The sequence below is a fragment of the Ammodytes marinus genome, assembly GCF_949987685.1.
Source record: "Ammodytes marinus genome assembly, chromosome: 16".
NCBI classification, from domain to species: Eukaryota; Metazoa; Chordata; class Actinopteri; order Uranoscopiformes; family Ammodytidae; genus Ammodytes; species Ammodytes marinus.
Genome location: NC_137220.1, coordinates 28,665,972 through 28,687,835, shown reverse-complemented (window position 1 = coordinate 28,687,835; position 21,864 = coordinate 28,665,972). Strand labels below are relative to the sequence as shown.

General features: G+C 43.7%; 1 protein-coding gene across 4 annotated transcripts in view; it reads left to right on the top strand.

Moving 5' to 3' along the window:
* Positions 1-21,864, top strand: part of brd4 (bromodomain containing 4) — a 65,479-nt gene that overhangs the window by 28,936 nt on the left and 14,679 nt on the right. For all 4 annotated transcript variants that reach the window (XM_080044142.1, XM_080044140.1, XM_080044141.1 and 1 more), the window contains exons 2-14: positions 6,733-7,108; positions 7,762-7,899; positions 9,962-10,097; positions 10,187-10,527; positions 10,694-11,077; positions 11,174-11,302; positions 14,416-14,646; positions 14,731-14,984; positions 15,201-15,535; positions 15,668-15,763; positions 16,779-17,171; positions 20,853-21,566; positions 21,664-21,770. In XM_080044142.1, coding sequence (XP_079900268.1) covers positions 6,881-7,108; positions 7,762-7,899; positions 9,962-10,097; positions 10,187-10,527; positions 10,694-11,077; positions 11,174-11,302; positions 14,416-14,646; positions 14,731-14,984; positions 15,201-15,535; positions 15,668-15,763; positions 16,779-17,171; positions 20,853-21,566; positions 21,664-21,770 — 3,486 coding nt within the window. In that variant the 5' untranslated portion in view covers positions 6,733-6,880. The remainder of the gene's footprint in view (positions 1-6,732; positions 7,109-7,761; positions 7,900-9,961; positions 10,098-10,186; positions 10,528-10,693; positions 11,078-11,173; positions 11,303-14,415; positions 14,647-14,730; positions 14,985-15,200; positions 15,536-15,667; positions 15,764-16,778; positions 17,172-20,852; positions 21,567-21,663; positions 21,771-21,864) is intronic.

The window sequence follows — 21,864 nt, the reverse complement described above, 5'->3', positions numbered from 1 at the left end:
GATATATATCACGATATAGTATTTTTCCTTAAAATTCAATGGATTACAATAACCGTACTGAACTTTAATCACGTAAGATTATTTTCATCTTTTGCTTGGAATTTAAATTTCCATGCAAAAGAGAAACTGGTGCAAAATACCACACCAGTCTGGCTTTAGTCAGTCAGTGCAAAATAAAAATTACAGCATCAACCAAAGAGCCTACATTTTCCAATTGATAGTAGCCTATATCAAAATAATGAAAGACTTGAATTTTACTGCAGTATTTGCTCATCTTCATTTAAAAAAGCTGTCAAAATTAACTAATGAGCAAATGCCTGGTAATACTTTAACTCCAGCTTCAACACAAATAATATTTTCAAGTTTGACATGTTTTAAAGTTACATAAAACCAGCCTTGCTGGCTGTCTCCAACAATAACAGCACGGGGGTGAAGCCCCGAGTAGGCTAAAGATGTCATCATTAGCCAGCTAGCTCACGAGAGCTAACCCATGTAGTTTGCGGCTTAAAACAAGCCAACTCTGCGTCACGGCAACAGCACGCTGAAGCAGCAAGCAAGTTTCCTTTGCCCGATGACATTTTTGACCGTTAAAACCAGCTGCTCTGCCACCGTGACATGGAGTTGGTTTGTTAACTTTAGTGACGGCGCACCATGGACATATAAAGAAATGGACAGCGGACTGAAAACCGTTGGAACGTTGAAGCCATTCATTCCTATGAAAGCTGCTCATTGGCGCAGGGCGACCATTCAGGAAGTATTCCTGGCTTCGGCTTCCGCGGTACACGGTGCCAACACGCCCCTAAAGCGTGACGCGCAGTGTACGTTTCACTGACGTTCTTGGATGAAGAAAGCAGTGTAACAGTCTAATATGTCCATGCTGTAAACTAAGCTGAAGCTAAGCGGACGAGCACAGTTGTATTGTTTATCTACCATGGAAGTATAAATTACATATCCCCGATGATTCTCTGTATGTAATCTTAAAATGACACCCCGTTGTTGTTAAGTAATATAGTGATTCACAAGTTCTAAACGAAGACTCCTCCTGCCATCAGGGCAGCACTATTAGCTAATGTAAGCTAAACCAGCTAGTGGGTTAGCGCTGTTTTCGTAGCGTGTGCTGTTAGGTAGTGAGCAAAGTTCTTAGTGCTCTATTGAAATAAAGCAAACAAATGTTCAAATGCCAAAGTGAGCTTTTTAAAGTTTAATTATAAGACCGAATGTGTGGTTGTCAAAGCAATTGCCTAATCAGAATGGGTTAGAATTAGTTTTATTTTCCTGCTGTGGGTATCAGTTATATTACAAATTACACAAGCTTAAAAATTCAATGTAAAGTTAAACAGTTACAGTTAAACAATCCTTTTTTTAAGAATATTAGTTTGTCCCTTTTTGACCTAGTGTTCTGGAACTGAAAATCAGGCTGTCTGGTCATTATTATCATTAATATGCACGGTTGCTCCAAATAACACCAACAACATAGTAGTCCTACATATAAAAAATGCAGTTCAATATTATTTAATATTATTGCTTAAGAAACAGATTCCTTCCATTTAACTATTTACGAAAAATGCAATCAATAATTTATATAAAAATAAATGGTTACATATTGAACAGCAACGAAGTTGGAGTAGCCTATACCAACATAATTAATTATAATACACCAACATTGTTAACTGTCATACATAACTTAACAAGCAACTGCAAATTAAAAACCAATGTAACTGAAATGGTTATATTACACTAACAATATTATAAAAATTACGTAGGTCTCCCATAGGGGTGTGAACGTTTACAAAAATGCCTAACCGTGTACACGACGAATTTTTTTTCGTGTACACGGTTAACCGTTACGTCATTGTCCTCGTGCCCCCGCCGTCTTGTAGGCGCGCGCGCACACACACACACATACGCGTTCGTTCGCTTGTAAACACACAATTGACATGAACTACGCTCGTTTACACACCTCTTATAATAGGTCCATGGTACACACACACACACGTTCGCCGTCATAATCGCGCTTCATTCATTTCCTGATTAATATAGCCTATCGCTTTCTACATGTCCACGTTAAATGCATGTGGAACAGGTGTTATAAAGTTCGGGCTACTTACGAGCGTAGTTCACGTCAACCGGGTAACTTTAATCTTTAGGTTATCTTTCATCACTCTTCCGTGGCTGTGAGTCGAGTCCCAGCACGGCGACTCCCCGTGTGTGTGTGTGCGCCGATACACACACTCACTCACACACACTCGCCGAGGGACAGACAGATTCTCGGCAGACTAGCTTTTATCCTCCCCAATTAGTTTATTAGTGATGTAAAATCAATAAACGCGTGTCTCCAGAACATATTTAAAAACTTTGAAATTTGAAGAAAAAAAAAAAAAAAACGGTTTTCGTTTATTGATTTTTCCTAAACGGTTATGATTTACTAAACGGTTACACGTGTACACGTGTACACGTGCACACCCCTAGTCTCCCATAATCATTCAAGTAATCAATACATCCGTGCCTGTTAGCCTACAGGCATTTCAATGATGTGTGTTTTGGTGTTTTCCACACCATGGGTAGCGCAAATGGCATAGTAGCCTACCCATTAGAGATTATTAGAGCTCATCAGCACAGCTGGAGGTGATAGTGAGGCTCCCGCTGGATGAGCAACTAGTTGTTGTACATGATACCGTAATGCACCCATCCTTTGCCTATGGATCTTTTGAATAAATGGATCAATATATGGTGAATCGCAATGATCGCAAGCAGAGGAACGTGAGAGTTGAGCTCACGCGACTAACAGCTGAACCAGTCTACAAATCCCTCGGCGACTGTAATGTTAAAAAGTCACATGCCTAAAAATCATCAACGTCCTTCATGTTAAGTAAAAGGAAAAACCTCAGACACGAGAAGTTAATGGAGCCTCGCACTGAAAGAGTCATGGACCTATAAAGAAACACTGAGCCCTCTCGGAGGCCGGAGCAGAAAACCGAAACATTTGTTTCACTACGACTCTATTCAGCTGCCCACGGCTGCCCACCCCTCCTCCTCCCGCGAAAACAAACTGAAAGACGTTGAAAGCCGTTGGGCTAATAAAACGCTTGAGATGGCGTTTTTAAATGAGAAAACTTCAGTTTTATTAGTACATGGTCTAAAGATAAGTATGAGCCTATGATTGATATCCAGAAAAAATTTGCGGAGACACAATCTTGTTCGCCGCTTGTATTGTGTGGACGGGGAAATCTGCCTCTGGGCTCCATGGAAAATAAGCTCCCATTCACAGCATGCAGTACCAATGGGTTGGCCACTAGTCCATGCTGGCTGCTCGGAGAAGGCAGCATCCTGGGGGCCTGCGGCGCACCGAAGCTAGACCATGAGCTGGACAGCTAGAGCAACAGAGGAGGCTTCTTCTGTTGCGGGTAGAGAAGCTGTATTGCAGCCCAGAACTCTGCAGCAGAGCCCCCGTGTGGCGCGGCGGTGTAACTGCAGTGTAATTATAGGGACTCGGAGGGACAGCTGCCTCCCGCTCCATATATGCTCCCGCCACATCAACTTTGTATCTCCGCGATATAAACGGTATGGCCAAATCTCTCCCGGTAGACACTTTTATATCGTCCACGATATGATATCGTCATATCGCCCAGCCCTAACTGCCATTATGGCATGTGATCATTTATTCCTTGACAGAAAAAATAAAGTACATTTAAAAACTTCCAGTTTCATTATTTTATTAATAGGCTATCCCGGAGTGTATTATCAGGGTTCGACATAACGTATAGCCCGATGGCCCGGGGCCAGTAAAATCATATGCAGGGCAAGTTGATTGGCCAGTCACTGTCCCGCCCGGGCCAGTGACTGGCCAATCACAGTTCAGTATCTTTTTGTAGACTACCTTTTTTGTAGACTATCATGGTTCATTGAAATGCGCGTTGAGAGTCGTAATGAAAGCAGTGTTTATTTAAGACTCAATATAATAAACCTAATATTAAATATATTTTTTAATGGACAACCGATGCGTGGGCGTTTTGACAGGTGGAGCAAGAAGCGGGTGCACTCTCGCTCCGTTGGCAGAGCTGCCTACCGTCCGCCTGCGAGTCGACAAATCAATCGACTTGCTTTGCCTCCTTTCTTTCTTCCCACAGCAGAGGTTGAGGTGCAGAAAGTGATAACTGCGCTTTTCCTTTATCTGCCACCGTAATGTTACAGTATTTGCATACATGCCCCAATGGTAATACAAATGAGAGGCGTTATTTAAACGCTGTGAATGCGTCTCCGGTGATTGTGTCGGTTGTAGACAGAAACGAACGGAGGGACTCCGCTCACTGTACAGTTCCTATAGTCGCGCAGTTTGGCACTGTGTTTTCAGGCTCGAGACATTCAATCAAATCGCGGAAGTCTTTCCCATTGAAATCGCTAACGGGGAGAATATCCCCGGTTATTATTTTAGCCACAAACCACAGTTCATCTGCGCGGCGGCTCACTCGCTGGCGAGATCACACGGTGAAACGCTGCTGTGATCGGACGAAGGCATTGTGTGTTTCTAAGGTGATTTAACGTCATAGTCTCAGACGAGCGTTTAACTTATGCTGCATATTTTGCACTGCATTGTTTTTTATCAATAGTTTGAAAAAATGGTCCCACACCGGACTCTTATGTGAAGCTGACACTTCATGGAGAAGTGACACTCCTGCAGCGCGCTCACGACCAGACGTGAACTCACATACACGGTGAAATATCCCATTAAAAAAACGGCATAACCCCCTGATTTTCGTATTTCTATTCTATTTTTAAAGTCAACTTGAGCGCAAGTGGAAAACCGGTCATTCGGTCGACACATTCACATCCCTAATGCATATAGAGAAAGTAAAAAACAGTCTACCACACCACAAAGAATGATCAGACCTTCATCTCTTATTTTTTTTTTATGTTTGAACATGACTTCTGCAGGTGAACTATTCATTAAACTGCCCAAATTCAAGAATAAAAACAATCAAAAATCATAAAATCAAACTACTGGACTTTAAAATACTGGCCGACTCTTTCAACATACTTTCAGTTGTAGGCTTCTAATTCAATATGTTTGCCTGGTTTTATATTATGTGTATGAGCAATATCAACATTTCATATAATTAACTAAAAGAAAAATAACCAAATCTAAAGGGAATATCTATACTGTTACAGTATAGATATTCCCTTTAGATCTGGCTATCTTTCTTTATTTTTCTAATACAGGTATTATAATTATTGACACTAAATTATGAAGAAAAAAAAAGTGTGTGCAGGGCCAGTGAAAATATACAAGGGGCCAGTAAAACTCAGATCCACTGGCCCGGCGGGCCAGTAGGAAAAAAAAGTTATGTTGAACCCTGATTATTACTCATATGGCAAGAGGAATGGTTTTGTTGTTTGACCATGTCCGATGGGGAAAAAGTGTAGGGTGAAAAGAAAACTCTGCACTAGAAAGGGGCCAGACACAATGAATCAATGTAAGTATAATGGTGCACACTTTAAAGGCCAGGACACACCAGTCCGCCTACCCGAAAATGGAGTTTGCCGATTCAGGCCTACTACAACTGCTAGTAGGGATGCAAACAGAACACTTGAGCGGAGATGTGTTTCTGCTCTGACCGCAGCTGGGAGGGGCTGCTGCGCAAGGGACGGGAGAGCTTATGGCCTCGTTTGAGATTTTGTTGTGCGCTCAGCAAGACGCGCGTCATAGTTGCGCAGGTCTGAGCAAGACGGCTCCAAGTCGAACGAGGCTTATATGTCCATGCGGGGGAGGTGCCTCGGAGGCAGCCGCTGCCCGTTTAGAAGTAAAGAGCGACAGAGTCTGCAAAAGTCACCAATAACACCAGAAAAAGTAGCTAGATTTGTCGCTAAAGTCGCTAAGTTAGCAACACTGCACCCTCATGCTGTGCTCACCATGGAGATAACCGACTCTAAATCGCTGGCTGCTACTGCGCACGTGCGAGCGAGCCGGAGGCTAAATGGTCTGGGGGGAACTCCGACTAAAAGTTTTAAGTTCCACACCGCAAAACAAGCCTGTACATACACCATATATTAACGCTATGTACGCCACGAACGGACCGTGGTCCACCTCTGTAACACCAAATACGTGCCTGTACCGTCACGGTATGGTACAAATACGTGTATCGTTACACCCCTAATTAACATACATTTTTATTTATGTCAAACCCAATACTACTGAGTGGATAGTAGTACAGTACAATAGCCCCTCCAATGGAAGAGAAAAACAGTTAATAATCCAGCTATAGAGGAAGACGTCTCTGTGTGTCTTGTCTGTCTGTCCTTCAATTATCTCATGTACCGTTCATCCAGTCTACTCACACTTGTGTGTGTGTAATGCTGAAGACCCAAGGGAAGGGAGTGTATTGCAGTGTGTGAAGTTGTGCGGTTCTGTAGAAAACTGAAAGCCCTATTTAAGCCAGCCACGACTTTGGTGCTTGTCTATTTGTGCATCTCACAGTACTGATAATTAGTGTGGTTGAAAATGAAGAGAGTGCATCCCTACCTTACCAGACATGCATCAATATCCAAGCGACTGCACAATCATGTCCAGAAAGGTCACTGCACTAGTTCTGTAAAAGATAGTGTTTAATGACTAGTATGCTACTACCATTTGCAGTACCATTACAATAAGTATCAGATGTCTACCTAAGTATTGATGCATTGGTTAATGATTCCATTACTATGTTGTTATGACACTATGCCATTTCCTCTCCCCAGAGAGTCCAGCGAGGAGTGCAATGGGATCAGTGGTGCTCTGTCAGTGGAGTCTTTGCCGGGGCCAAGACTGAACTGGTGTCCTGCCAACACCACTACACCTGCTCCAGCTGCCACTCCGGGGCCCCAGCCCACGCTTAGCTCTGTCAGAATGGGGGACGGCTTGGATGCAGCACAGATGTCGGGCAGCAGCAGCAGCCAGGGGCTGTCCCAGACAATGGGTAACCCCCCACCCCCAGAGTACATCAATCCCAACAGGCCCAAGCGCCAGACCAATCAGTTGCAGTACCTGCTTAAGATGGTGGTCAAAGGTCTGTGGAAGCACCAGTTTGCCTGGCCCTTTCATATACCAGTGGATGCGATCAAACTTAACTTGCCCGTGAGTACGAGCTTTTGTTAATGTATTCATAAAACCACATCTCTCGAACTTTAAATGACAGACGAGCCATCCTTTACAAATTGCCAACAGGTTGTCTAAATCTAACATTACATGTTTCTTACATTATTACATTGGTTTTTGATTTGTGTCTATCACTGTGTGCAAACGTGACCCCGACTACAGAATAGTTTGAGATATTCTTTAAGATAAGATAAGATAAGAAAAACTTTATTAGAAGATTTTTTTAGAAGATAGAAGATTTTTTGTAGGTGTTTTTCCGTGCCAACGGGACCCTGTAGCGTCGACCTGATGGCAGTAAGTTAAAGGATTGGTGGAGGGGGTGGGTGGGGTCCTGTGTGATTGTATAGGCTATCCTGAGTACTGACCGGGTGTACAGTTGTGGTAGGGGGGTTTGGGGAGAGACAATTATTTTGCCGGCCTGATTAACTATACGTGCAAGTTTTTAAGAAGAAAAACAATTGAAGCATTCATATTACCTGTACAGTATTAACATATTATACATAATGGTTGTTTTCTTTTTAATTTAATTGTTTTAATCTAAAGGTGCACATTGGTAGAATGGCATGCATTGCAGGATGATGAGTGACAACCAAAAAAGGTTAGTTAATAATTTAATTATAACTTGTTTTCAGGACTACTACACAATAATAAAAAATCCAATGGACATGGGAACAATCAAGAAAAGGCTTGAGAACAGTTACTACTGGAATGCCCAAGAATGTATGCAAGACTTCAACACAATGTTTACCAACTGCTACATCTACAACAAGGTAATGTACCCTTAAAGGGTAACTGCACCCGCTGTTTGAGCGTACTGCACGATTTTGAAAAATACATTCAGACCATGGATTCTGAATTGTTTTTTAGAACCATTGTTTTTAAACATTCCGACATCAGCCGGCCGACATTCGGGAGGGAGGGGGCCGCACAGCGTCTGTGAAGGAGGGGGCTAGCTGCTAGCTGTCACTCTGGAAAATCTGAATGACATGACTTCATTGAAAAATCGAGTGACACAAAGTCTAACGGCACTGTCGCTACACGATGTGAGCTCATATGCCACACAGATGGGTCGTCTAAGGTGGAGGACTTTTCTTATTGTAAATTGTTGGCGGGTGTCTCTATCGTAGGCTAGTGTTAGGAGACAGAGTAGCGCAAGTGAGCTAGCGGCAGTGTGTGTGTGTGTGTGTGTGTGTGAGGAGAGCGAGCGGTAGCGTGTGTCAATCAAGTGAAGCAATGAACAAGTCCGGGTCTGTGTGTGTGTGTGCACGCACGCGCGCGCACACAAGCGAGATAAGGGTGTTAACCCCCGAAATAACATCCTTGGAGGGATGGTATAAAAGTAGCTCATGGACCAGCCATGGACCTGTAAAGAGCGTGGCCGGCTTTGCGGCGACGTGAAGACGTACATACCCAGGGGGCAAAGTGATTTTATGGGCATGGAGCGTTGTAAAAGGTTGTTCACCAAAAATGACATCTAGGACCTTCCACGATCACAACCTGGGTGGACAACCTTGTCAACAAGCTGCTGGAAAGCTACAGCGGGCCGACATAGCAAATCAGAACCACTGTTTAAGTGAATGGGGGTGAATGGGATGGGCTAATGGGGAATTTTTTTAACTTATAGATATCATTATGAAACTTTGCCAGTTGATTACTGACATTAAAACAAAAACTTTTTGTATTACAGTATTTTTGAAAATGTTTAAATAAATATGAAAAATCATCAATATCTTACTAATGATGCGTACATTTGCATATCTGCAAAGCCCCAAAATCTAGATGTTGGAAGAAAACAAAGTCAATTTGTTTTAAAATTTTGAAAAAACAAAACAAGTGTCCAACTGCCTGAAGCCTTTCCTAATCACAGTTCAAATTAGATCAATAACGTTAGATCAATAACCCATAGAATTTTTTTTTTTTACACAGTTACATTTCATGTGCTATGGACCAAAAGTGTCCTTTTGGAGTCTCCAGCTGGTATTTTAGGAAACGGCTAGACATTCCCTTGGAAAAAACAGTGTAAAAAATTCATTTTCTATGGGTTATTGATCAAATTTGAACTGTGATTAGGAAAAACTTCAGGCAGTTGTTTTTTGTTTTGAAAATTTAAAAACAAATTGACTCTGCTTTTGTCCAACATCTAGATTTTGGGGCTTTGCAGATATGCAAATGTGCGCATCATTAGTAAGATATTGATGATTTTTCATATTTATTCAAACTTTTTGGAAAATACTGTAATACAAAAAGTTGTTGTTTTAATGTCAGTAATCAACTTGCAAAGTTTCATAATGATATCTATAAGTTTAAAAAATTCCCTATTAGCCCACCCCATTCGCTTAAACAGTGGTTCTGATTTGCTCTATGTCGGCCCGCTGTAGCTTTCCAGCAGCTAGTTGACCAGGTTGTCCAACCAGGTTGGGATCCTGGAAGGTCTGGATATCATTTCTGGTGAACAACCTTTTACAACGCTCCATGTCTGTTTTTCCAAAAAAAAGGGGTTTTGCCCCCTAGGTAACATGGGGTCAAAAAAGTCCCATGTACTTCATTTTTCGAACTCGAAGGAAAACGTTTTTTTTCAAATCTTAGTAAAATTCTAAAATAATTTACAATACAAATAATTTCTTAAGTTGCCAATATTTAACATATTGCAATTTTTTTCAATATTAACACCAGCATATATGTGTTCCTTCACAACATAGTCATTTAATTCAGCTTCTATCTCAAAAAACAAGGAAAAGGGTGCAGTTACACTTTAAACTGTTCTTACCCTTGTGTGCCAAAGATTCTTCTATGCCTCCGCTTACACTAAGAGCATTTGTTTTCCCCCTGCAGCCTGGAGATGACATAGTCTTAATGGCTGAGGCTCTAGAGAAGGCTTTCCTCCAAAAGATCTCAGAAATGCCTCAGGAAGAAACTGAGATTGTTGTCATGACTGGGAAGGGACGTGGCCGGGGCCGGAGAGATGGGGGTATGTCATATACCCACAACATGTTTGTTGCTGTCAACACATGCTCTGTAAAAAGGGATGTTCATTTAGTGTGTTGTTCTCTCATTCAGGTCTGAGCTTGAAACCAGGGCCTATCATCGATTTGTCGTCCACAACTCCTCAAACACGTGGTCTGTCAAACCTGTCGGTGGTACCGCAGCCCAGAGGACCAGTGCAGGGCCTGCCTTCACTACCTCCCCAGCCCTTGATGCAGGCCCTGCCGTCCCACTTGCCCCCAACTTTATCCAGCCATGCGCCACAGCTTGGAGCTCCCTACTCCCTTGGCCAGTCAGACTGCACTCCTCCAGTTCCCATTATGACTTCTGTGCCTCCTCCTCCTCAAACCTCGCTTCCCCCAGCATCCATCCAGAGCACTGCCCCCATGCTGCAGAACCCTATAACCATGACCAAAGTGAGTATGATTGAGGGAAAAACGCTTGGGCAGATGGACATGTTTTTTTGACCATTCTTTTGAGTTTAGGCTGTGTGATTTTAAGTTTTGGTATTTTTATCTCAACACATATTTTCTTTGCCTTTTGCCTCATCTCTCTGCTTTCTTTCTATTTAATTCTATCTAGATAAGAAAGAGCCAGAAAAGGAAAGCAGACACTACCACGCCCACAGCAAATGACCAACTGAGTGAGTCTTCACCTGCAGAGTCCAAATCTGGGAAGACACTACCTAGACGAGAGAGTAACAGGCCTTCCAAACTGATGAAGAAGGATGCTCCAGACTCCCAACATCACATAGGAATCGGCATAGGACTGGGAGGACCAAGTGGAGCTCATAGCCCCAAACCACAGGATCAGCTGGGATACTGCGCTAGTCTGGTTAGGGATATGCTGTCCAAGAAACACACTGCTTATGCCTGGCCATTCTACAAACCTGTTGATGTGCATTCACTGGGACTACATGATTATCATGATATCATCAAAAATCCCATGGACCTCAGCTCCATCAAGGTGCGTTAAAGATGGCAGCCTATCAACAGTACAGTAATATATTGAAGAAAGAGGATTGGTGACATGGTAATTCAAATATTTGATGTGTTTTAATAGTTTAAGCTGGAGAAAAGGCAATACCGGGATCCCCAGGAGTTTGCTGCTGACGTACGACTAATGTTTTCCAATTGCTACAAATATAATCCACCAGACCACGAGGTGGTAGCCATGGCACGCAAACTACAGGTAAATAAAGTTTAACATGCAAACAATGTTGCTTGGATAAACAAAGGGCAGGCAATTCATCTATATAGACTTAAGCCCCTTTTACACAGCCAGTGAAAGCCGGGAATATGCCGGCCTTTTGGCCCTCCGCCCTGCTGTATAAATGCGACCGTCGCGGAACGGGGGCCGAGAGGCGCAACAGATTGTTCCGGGAATTTTACTACCTCGGGGGTTAGTAAGATTGCCGACACAATCAGTTCCGCCTCTCTGTATAAATGCGGCCAGCTTGTTGTTGCGGAACAGGGGGGCGTTTGACGTTCCATAGCCTACGTTCTAAACATGCGACCACGGTAGTAGTTGAAGGAAGTGTGTTTAACATTAACCACGGTGGCCTGATGTCCCGTAAAAATCACCAAATAAAAGGAACTGCGTATAATCTAACTGGTCATAAGGTCCGCTGCTCAATCCAAACCCCCACGCTACATTTTCCAGAGTTTATGAGTGTATTTCTGCCTGGGGAAAGTTGTACAATGCAGTGGGAAGGCTAGGCTAAGCTAGGCTGCGACCGGATCGCCGCCGCTATTATTATCCTGAAGTCTGAGCGTATATCCACACTTTATTTCTGTCTACAGTAACGTGACTTTACACACTGTGTGTTTGTGTATGTGTATGTGTATGTCTGAATGGCAGAGCGCTGCCCTCACAAAGAGCCTCGCTCACAGCCAACCTGTCACACACACACACACAGGTGAAGCAGTGAGCGGAGGGATTTTGTCAGTTTGGTTAACAGTCCCAGTGATGTTGGACTCAGCGCGCAGCGAGATCAACCGGCACATCACGGGGACAGTAAAATACGGTCCTCGTAGTGCAAGCTCCAGCACTTCTGCTCTCAATTCACCGGCAAGTGTTGTTGTTGTAAAGCAGCTGACCGGCGCGGCGCTAAATGTTTACGTCACACCTGACGCTGTTTACAAGCACCGCTTTCATTCCGGAACGCTGTGTAAAAGGGGCTACTGATGCGCCAGCAGGCCGGCGTTGCTTGGTTCTGTGTAAATAACACAGAAGCAAGCAAGGCCGGCATATTGGCGTGCTGTTGTTCCGTCAATATGCCACACTCTTTGTGTAAAAGGGGCCTTTAATTAATCTTTTCATCAGCCATCATGTCTTTTCATTATTTTCCCCGGTTGTAGGGATGGGCTGTATCAGAAAATGATTTACAGCTCTGGAAAAAATTAAGAGACCACTCCAAAATGTTCAGTGTCTCTTGTTTTACTCATTATAGATATATGTTTGAGTGAAATTAACATTTTGATTTTATAATATAAACTACTGACAATATTTCTACCAAATTCACAATACATTTTTTTCATTTAGAGCATCTTCAATAAGTAATGTAGAGATAAAGATTTAAGAAAAATCCAGACTGGTCTCTTAATTTTTTCCGGGGCTATAAATTGGGTCTGGAAAGCAAATTATCCTCTCAGATATGTCAGCTTACCTTGCAAGCATCTATTCTCAGATATGAGTGGGCAACATTTAAGGCAAGGCAAGTCAAAGTGCTTTACAGGGGCAGAAAAATACATCAGAAAATATATGACCTAAACAATATTGAAATTGCATTTTAGTGATTATAAAAACAAGAAGCGAAAAACAGGCTTACAAATTGTTAAAAAATTTAATGTACTGACACATAAGGCAGGTCAATATTTTGCAAAAGTTATTGCAAGATGCCTGATGGTAGTGGAGAAAAATAGGCCAAATACCGTACTCTCCGTACTATATGCCGCACTGGACAATAAGCCGCAGGTGTTATAATGTTTAATTACCATATGTAAGAGTTCGTGCACAGAGGGGATTGTCGGGAAAGAGATGGCTGCTTGAGGAAGCTCCCACATTTCAACAAACAAGTTGCATATTTGCATAACGTACGTAAGTGTTACCATTTTAATAGTAGCTATTAGGGATGGGCACGAGTGTTTTCGCTACTCGTGTGATCGCTTGCATTCCTCGAGGATCAATCGATTTCTCGTTAAACTTTTTTCTATTTTTAGGACGCAAAGCATCTGTCTACAGAACAACGGTTGACCGCAATAAAGCGCTCAATGCTTATGTCAAACAGTCACAGTTGCCATATGATATTAAGGATTTATTTTCCACAAGTTTAAAACACATTTTCCTAACTGAAAGTAATTAAATAAGCGGGCCACAATTTAAACCGATCGAGTAGGTCTGCGGTGGAGAGAGAAAAAAAGCATGGGCTGTAGTTGGCTAACATTCAAAATAGACATTTAAAATAAGAAGGGCAGCAAATACAATAAAATTATTGTCCTACAGTTTAAACACATAGATAGGCTAAATAACTCACCAAAGCAGTAGAAGTAGTAGGCTATATCCACTCCTGTCCGTGACTAATTACCGCGACTAATTCCTCGTTAACGGAACGTTACACCGTCAGCTTTTGAATCTCAATCCTATATTCCATAATAAAGGCTTCTTAAATGTCGTTTGCTCGAATGTGCCCAAAGTCAGCCTGGCTTATACGTGACTTTCCAAGTTTTCCAGCACCGCATTCAGCTCCGCGGTGCTGTGGAGACCACACACTGGCTGCGCTGCACGGAGGTGGCAGTTATTTGCGGTTTCTGTTTGACACAACGCTTAGTTTATTTAACTTGGATCAAAATATTTAATTTTGTTAAACTTTATATTTTTGTGCCGTTTTGTACACGTATATCATTTTAAAATAGGGGCGGCCCGCCGGCCGGCCTAAAGGCTACAAACACTAAAAAAAACAAAAAACGATTTTCCTCATCCACCAATCGAGATCATTTGAAACGAGGAGTACTCGAGTACTCGATTACTAACGCCCATCCCTAGTAGCTACAGAATATATACTGTGCTGTGTAATAACAGGGTCGAAAAACGGGGAAAAAGTCGCGGCTTGTAGGCCGAAAAGTACGGTATTCTAAAGAGCAGAGTATTTTAAATTGGTCGTCCACAGTGGGACTTAACGACTTTTGACAGGATGTTCTCAAATGCCAATCAACACATCCAACAAATGTATGTCTTCATTTGTATTCTTGTGGTGTTTACATACACATCTGTTTTGCTAAGCTTTGTCTCTTTCCATTTTATAGGATGTCTTTGAGATGCGCTTTGCCAAGATGCCTGATGAACCTGAGATCAAGCCTCTGGTCTCTGCCCCTGCTCTTACACTTCACCATCCGGCCCCTGTGAAGCCCCAGCCTCCTCTGGCCCACGTGGCCTCGTCTTCAGACAGCTCCAGTGATTCGTCTTCTGAGTCGGAGTCTTCCACAGACGACTCTGAAGAGGAGAGAGCCCACAGACTAGCAGAGCTCCAGGAACAGGTGGGTGACCACACAAGATCCAGGTCGCAGCACATGTGTTGTCTAGCCGTCGTTGACCTGGTCTCTTGTCTTGTCTTTATACAGTTGAAGGCTGTCCACGAGCAGCTGGCTGCCCTGTCCCAACCACAAGCCAGCAAACCAAAGAGAAAAGAGAAGGAGAAGGAGAAGAAGGAGAAGGAGAAGGAGAAGGAGAAGAAAAAAGAGAAGCATAAGAAAAAAGGAGGCATGCCTAGCCATGTAGATGAAATTCACGATGCTACACCTCTTTCACAGCTGTCGAAGAAGACCAAGAACAGTAACAATAATAATAAAGAGGTTGTTCCCAAGAAGAAATCCAGGTTGGTATTAAACTTGTATAACATTCCTCAATGTGAGGCACAGTCAGAGCGGCTATATTTTGGATGTTTTTTTTTGTTATTCATAGCTGTGACACTTCCAGGGCTCCAGACTGTGACCAAATGCTCGCATTTTGCGGCAACCTGAAAATTCACCAACAAAAGGCTATTCAGTGTTGCATATTGCTAAATTCTACATTTGTGTTTTTGCCTTTCTAGTAAAAAGGAAGGGATGAAAAACAATCATCCCTCCAACCTGCAGCCTGTGCCCAGCCTGGAAGATGACCTGGGGGCAGCTGGGTCATCAGCTACAGGGGAAAAGGGCAAGCCTATGACGTACGAGGAGAAGAGGCAGCTGAGTCTAGACATCAACAAGCTTCCTGGGGACAAGCTTGGCCGTGTAGTGCATATTATCCAGTCCAGAGAGCCCTCGCTCAAAAACTCAAACCCTGATGAGATAGAGATTGACTTTGAAACTCTAAAGCCTTCCACTCTGCGTGAGCTGGAGCGATATGTGTCTTCCTGCCTGAGCAGAAAGAAGAGAAAGGTTCCAGGTAAGCCATTCTGGGCAAAACAGCAAGGCTTCATAAATACCTCAAATGTGTGATTTATTTAGAAAATCAAAATTATGAAATGACACTTTTTTATTCCTGGCAATGCATTAATACATCAGCTTTGTTTTGTAGTTGAGAAGCCGTTGGAGTCCATGACTACCTCCAAAAAGACTGGATCCTCTTCAGAGAGCAGTGGTTCGAGCACAGACAGTGAAGCGGAGGGGACAGGTTAATAAGACCACCTAAATACAATCGAAATACAAAGTTAAAGCCACTACGAGTAACATTGCACGTTGGCGGCCCCTTTGGACAAAAGCGGTAGTATTTTTACGACACCCGCTGTCGCAAAGCTGTTTTCTAGCTCGTGCCAGGCGTGCGAGTGTGAACTGAGATATAGTGCATGTCCGTGTGTTGAAAGTGTGAGGACTCTTTTCGGCTCCGTGAGAGTGGTTTTGACACTGCATCAACTAATGCCAGCCAGTGCTACACACACCTGATTGCAATGAGTTTATGCAGCAGTGTCACCTAACTACTCTCTCTCACGGAGCTGAAAGATTGTACAGAAAGCGAATGAACGAGAGAGGCAGTTAGTATGGATCACGATGAGGTAATGTGTTTGTGTTGTTGTTGTAAATAATGACTATTTCAGATAATGGTTATCTGATGATGGTGAAGCAAAGCAAACTTTGTGTTAGTACCAACCGCTCATTCATTTAGGAGTAAACACTGCAGTCTAGTTTGCTCTCGTGAAATTGTATACAAGTTGCTTGGCAACGCCCTCGTCCCGCCCGTAGCCTATATCACTCTCCCTTTTAGCTTTTCTTCATTGCATTCTCTTTTTTTTCTTTGATGGTTCAACCCCGTTATCAGTCATTATGACGACAAACAACTGTCTCAAACAAGGCTCCCGCTCCCCTTCCCTCACCTGGAGGGATAGGCTTCTCAAATCGCTTTGCTGCGCCACACTGAAATCTGCGACCAATACGGATATGTGACCATAGAGCAAGCACGCGTGAACCGAAAATCGGACTGGGTGTGCGACCAGACCAAACGCAGTAATAAAAAATATATAAAAACGTCTTTCTTATGGTCTCGTTTGCTGTTAAAGGTAATTTATGATTATGAGAGGAAACATGAGGCTGTTTAAAAGATATTTAAATGTTACTCGGAGCTGCTTTAAGTGATATGGCAATAAATCATCTTGAATCTCTAAAGTTTTAATCTTTGTTTTCCTTTTTTTCAGGAATAATAAAGCAGCAGCAGAAGAAGAAAGGCCAGTCAGTGAAGGAGGGAAAGAAGACGCATGCTCACATTCAGAGTGGCCCTGCTCACACCAGCCTCCAGCCCAGCAGTCAGCTGAAGCAGCAGCAGCAGCAGCAGCAGCAGCAGCAGCAGCAGCAGCATCCATCTCCTGCAGGCTTCATTGTTCCCCCTGTAGCTGCTCTTGAGTCTTCCCAGTTACTGGAGACTAGCTTTGAGCCACTGCCATCTTTCGGCCAGCCCCTCGTGCATCTGTCCCACCACACGGGCAACTCCTCCTCTCCTGCACCTCCACAACTCAACGCTCATTCTGCCGGGCCAGTTTCCCCTGAGACCCACCCCTTCCTCAACCAGCATCCTATCGTCCCGTCTCCAGGTAAGGCTGTGTTGTGGCAAATTATTCTATTACCAACACTTACTGAATAACAAAATAGCTAAAGAGCAACAAAAGTCTTTAAAGTAATTTACTTGCGAGGAGAGAGGCCAATACAGAGAATGCTTGGAACATTCACTGCAGAGTGCAAAGTGCAGTTTAGAGGAATACATGAGTAACTTAAGAGCTAACATCAAGGTGAAACTAAAATAATGAGCTAGGAACAGGATAAATAAACTGGGAGTCGGGAACGGAATCTTCAAAGGAAGAGGGAGTTTCAAAGGTAGATAGCATTCTGCAAGAATCAGCAACAAGTGGCTGAGCTCATCTACTGACCTTCTAGTCAACTATCCTAAAATAGACTTTGTAAGTCATTTTTCATTACAGCTTTATGCAGGCTCCCACTAACAGCTACTTACAGTACACAAAAGTGAGTACACCCTCACATTTCTTCAAATATTTCATTATATCTCTTCATGGGACAACACTAAAGAAATGACACTTTGATACAATGTAAAGTAGTCAGTGTACAGCTTGTATAACAGTGTAAATTTACTGTCCCCTCAAAATAACTCGACACAGCCATTAATGTCTAAACTGCTGGCAACAAAAGTGATTACACCCCTTAGAAAAAATTTACTAATTGGGCCCAAAGTGTAAATATTTTGTGTGGCCACCATTATTTTCCAGCACTTCCTTAGCCCTTGGGCATGGAGTTCACCAGAGCTTCACAGGTTGCCACTGTAATCTTCTTCCACTCATTCATGACGACACCACGGAGCTGGTGGATATTGGAGACCTTGCACTCCTCCACCTCCTGTTTGAGGATGCCCCAAAGATGCTCAATAGGGTTTAGGTCTGGAGACATGGCCAGTCCATCACCTTTACCCTCAGCTTCTGTAGCAAGGCAGTTGTCATCTTGGAGGTGTGTTTGAGGTCGTTATCATGTTGCAATACTTCCCTGCAGCCCAGTTTACGAAGGTTGAGTGCACTTGCTCAGGGTCGTATCCAGAGGTTGGCTTTGGAAAATAGACCTATGAATACTGCCAGCATTGCTGCAGGTCTTGAAGGGGTGGGGGGGTCAACCTGTCAGTGCTAAGACCATACGCCACACTCTGCATCATACTGGTCTACATGGTTATCGTCCCAGAAGGAAACCTCTTCTAAAGATGATGCAAAAGAAAGCCCGCAAACAGTTTGCTGAAGACAAGCAGACTATGGACATGGATCACTGCAACCATGTCCTGTGGTCTGATGAAGATAAACTTATTTGGTTCAGATGGTGTCAAGTGTATGGGGCGGCAACCAGGTGAGGAGTACAGAGAAAAGTGTGTCTTGCCTATAGATAGGCATGGTGGTTGGAGTGTCATGGTCTGGGGCTAAATGAGTGCTGCCAGCACTGGGGAACTACAGTTCACTGAATGCCAACATGTACTGTGACTAGGGCTGGGTGATATGGACCAAATCTTATATCACGATATAGGTAATTTTATATCACGATATGGATATATATCACGATATAGTATTTTTCCTTAAAATTCAATGGATTACAATAACTGTACTGAACTTTAATCATATTAGATTATTTTCATCTTTTGCTTGGAACTTACATTTCCATACAAAATACCACACCAGTCTGGCTTTAGTCAGTCAGCGCAAAATAAAAATGACAGCATCAAACAAAGAGCCTACATTTTCCAATTGATAGTAGCCTATATCAAAATAATGAAAGACTTGAATTTTACTGCAGTATTTGCTCATCTTCATTTAAAAAAGCTGTCAACATTAACTAATGAGCAAATGTCTGGTAATACTTTAACTCCAGCTTCAACACAAATAATATTTTCAAGTTTGACATGTTTTAAAGTTACATAAAACCAGCCTTGCTGACTGTCTCCAACAATAACAGCACGGGGGTGAAGCCCCGAGTAGGCTAAAGATGTCATTATTAGCCAGCTAGCTCACGAGAGCTAACCCATGTAGTTTGCGGCTTAAAACAAGGCAACTCTGCGTCACGGCAACAACACGCTGAAGCAGCAAGCAAGTTTCCTTTGCCCGATGACATTTTTGACCGTTAAAACCAGCTGCTCTGCCACTGTGACACGGAGTTGGTTTGTTAACTGTAAAGTGACGGCGCACCGGCGCTATGGAGCTAGACAGCTAGAGCAACAGATGAGGCTTCTTCTGCAGTGTTGCCAACTCTTCAGTAAGGAAAGTAGCTATTGGCTGTCCAAAAAGTCGCTAGAAGTCGCCAGATGACGTCATCACCTAATTTGCATATTTGTAGATGACGTCATCGCCTAATTTGCATATTTGTAGACAGGGGTTTTATACAGTAATATTTGAATAGATGAGGTTCTAGTGTTATGAACGTGACAATCGCATAAACAACCAATGTGGTAATGTTAAGTCTAGCAGTAATCATACATGCTCATGGTTTAAAAAAGCACTGCATAACATTTTGAATTGCACTACTCGTAGACTGTAGAAGAGTTGGGAAAAGCTGCTAACTGCTAATAGTGATGCTAACGGAACACGAGCGGAGAGGTGTAGCCTATCTCCTGCTCTTATAGACATTATTTCCTTTATAATGTCTATGCCTGCTCTGACCGCAGCTGGGAGGGGCTGCTGCGCAAGGACCGGGCCGTCTGTCAATGCTCTGTGACGGGGGACGGGCCGGGAGGCTCCCGCTGCTCGTTGAGAAGCGTTAAAAGTGATATTTGCTTCGGCGAAAAAGTCACCAATAACTCCAGAAAAGAAGCTAGATTTGTCGCTTGTCGCTTTTTTGAAAAAAAGTCGCTAAATCTAGCGACAAAATCGCTAAGTTGGCAACACTGTTCTTCTGTTGCGGGTAGAGAAGCTGTATTGCAGCCCAGAACTCGGCTGCAGAGCCCCCGTGTGGCGCGGCGGTGTAACTGCAGTGTAACTGTAGGGACTCGGAGGGACAGCTGCCTCCCGCTCCATCTATGCTCCCGCCACATGAACTTTTTTTCTCTGCGATATAAACGGTATGGCAAAATCTCTCCCGGTAGACACTTTCATATCGTCCACGATATGATATCGTCATATCGCCCAGCCCTAACTGTGACATACTGAAGCAGAGCATGATCCCCTCCCTTCGTAAACCGGGCCGCAGGGCAGTATTGCAACATGATAACGACCCCAAACACACCTCCAAACGACCACTGCCTTGCTAAAAAAGCTGAGGGTAAAGGTGATGGACTGGCCAAGCATGTCTCCAGACCTAAACCCTATTGAGCATCTGTGGGGCATCCTCAAACGGAAGGTGGAGGAGCGCAAGGTCTCTAATATATACTGTAGATGTCCATTGATTCTGCGGTTGTAACTGCAGTTTCTCCAAGAATAATGGCTCCTACAAATCCCAACCAGTACCTATGGAGCTTTCAGAATTGTCACTAACCCTGTCTGTATCAATATAAAAATAAACACTGCAATTTATCAGTCATTTTAAATGTAAGTGTTCGAACCACACATACTATAAAGTCTGTCTCATTGGATCTTTATCAAACAGGAATACTTTTGAATTAAGGAGAGCAAACAGACACATGTTTCTGCATGTACAAATGAAACTGCTGTTTTATTTATTTACGTTGAAGCAAACATTTACTCCTGAAGGAAGATAAACCTTTATTAATGTTTTTCTTCTTCTTTGTGCATCCTCAGCCTTGCACAGTACCATGCCCCAGCAGCCTTCTCGACCCAGTCACAAAGCAGCGCCTCTCCATCCCAAAGCCCTTCAGCAGCAAGCAGCAGCAGCAGCAGCGCCTCAGCAGCTCCAGCCCCAGACTGCAGCCGCGCCGCAGCACCAGCTCTCCTCTCAGATTCTCCACCCTGCTCAGACGCTGCATCAGCGGCCCATGTCCCCTCCGACACTGACCCCCCAGGGTCTGCTGTCTTCTCAGCCTCCCCAGATGCTGCTGGAGGACGATGAAGAGCCGGGGTCCACCACGCCCCTGAACCAAGTACAATTATACCTGCAGCAGTTCCAGCAAGCCCGTCAGCCCCAGCAGTCTTTGCAGTCGCTCCAGGCGCGTCAGCAGCAGCAACCAGGACAGGGCTCTCTTCTGCAGCCTGTCCAGGCACAATCTCACCTCTCGGCTCAGACTGCGCTTCCTCCACCACAGCTCCCCGTTCAGTCTCAGCCGGCCCCACCACAACAGATGTCTCTGCACCAGACCCGCCACATGCAGCACACTCAACAGCAACAGCAGCCACAACTTCCGCAGCTGAACTACCAGCAGGGTCCCGGACAAGCAGGTCAGTCCCAGGGAGCGCCACACAAGATGTCCACGACCATCAACAAAGCACAGCAGATCATCCAGCAGCAGCAAGAACAGCCCTCCCCACGCCCAACGAACGCTGACCCTTACAATGCAGGTGAGGCTGAGCAGATGAGACAAACATTTCCTATCTTGTACAAGCAAAGACTGTTGCTTTAAGTATGAATTTTGTTGGCCCTCCTTTCTTTTGACAGGTCACATGAGGGACAACCCTTCCCCTCTCATGATGCATTCCTCACAACTTCCCCAGTACCCACCTGTGTCTCACCAGTCTCCACCTCACAACATGCAGCCCAAAAAGGTAAGAAAGAGATACACAGGTTGGACACAATATCTTTAGGGGCAGCGCAAATGTTTTGGCTCCTCATGCCCGTGTCTTGAGTTTGACTCTGTTT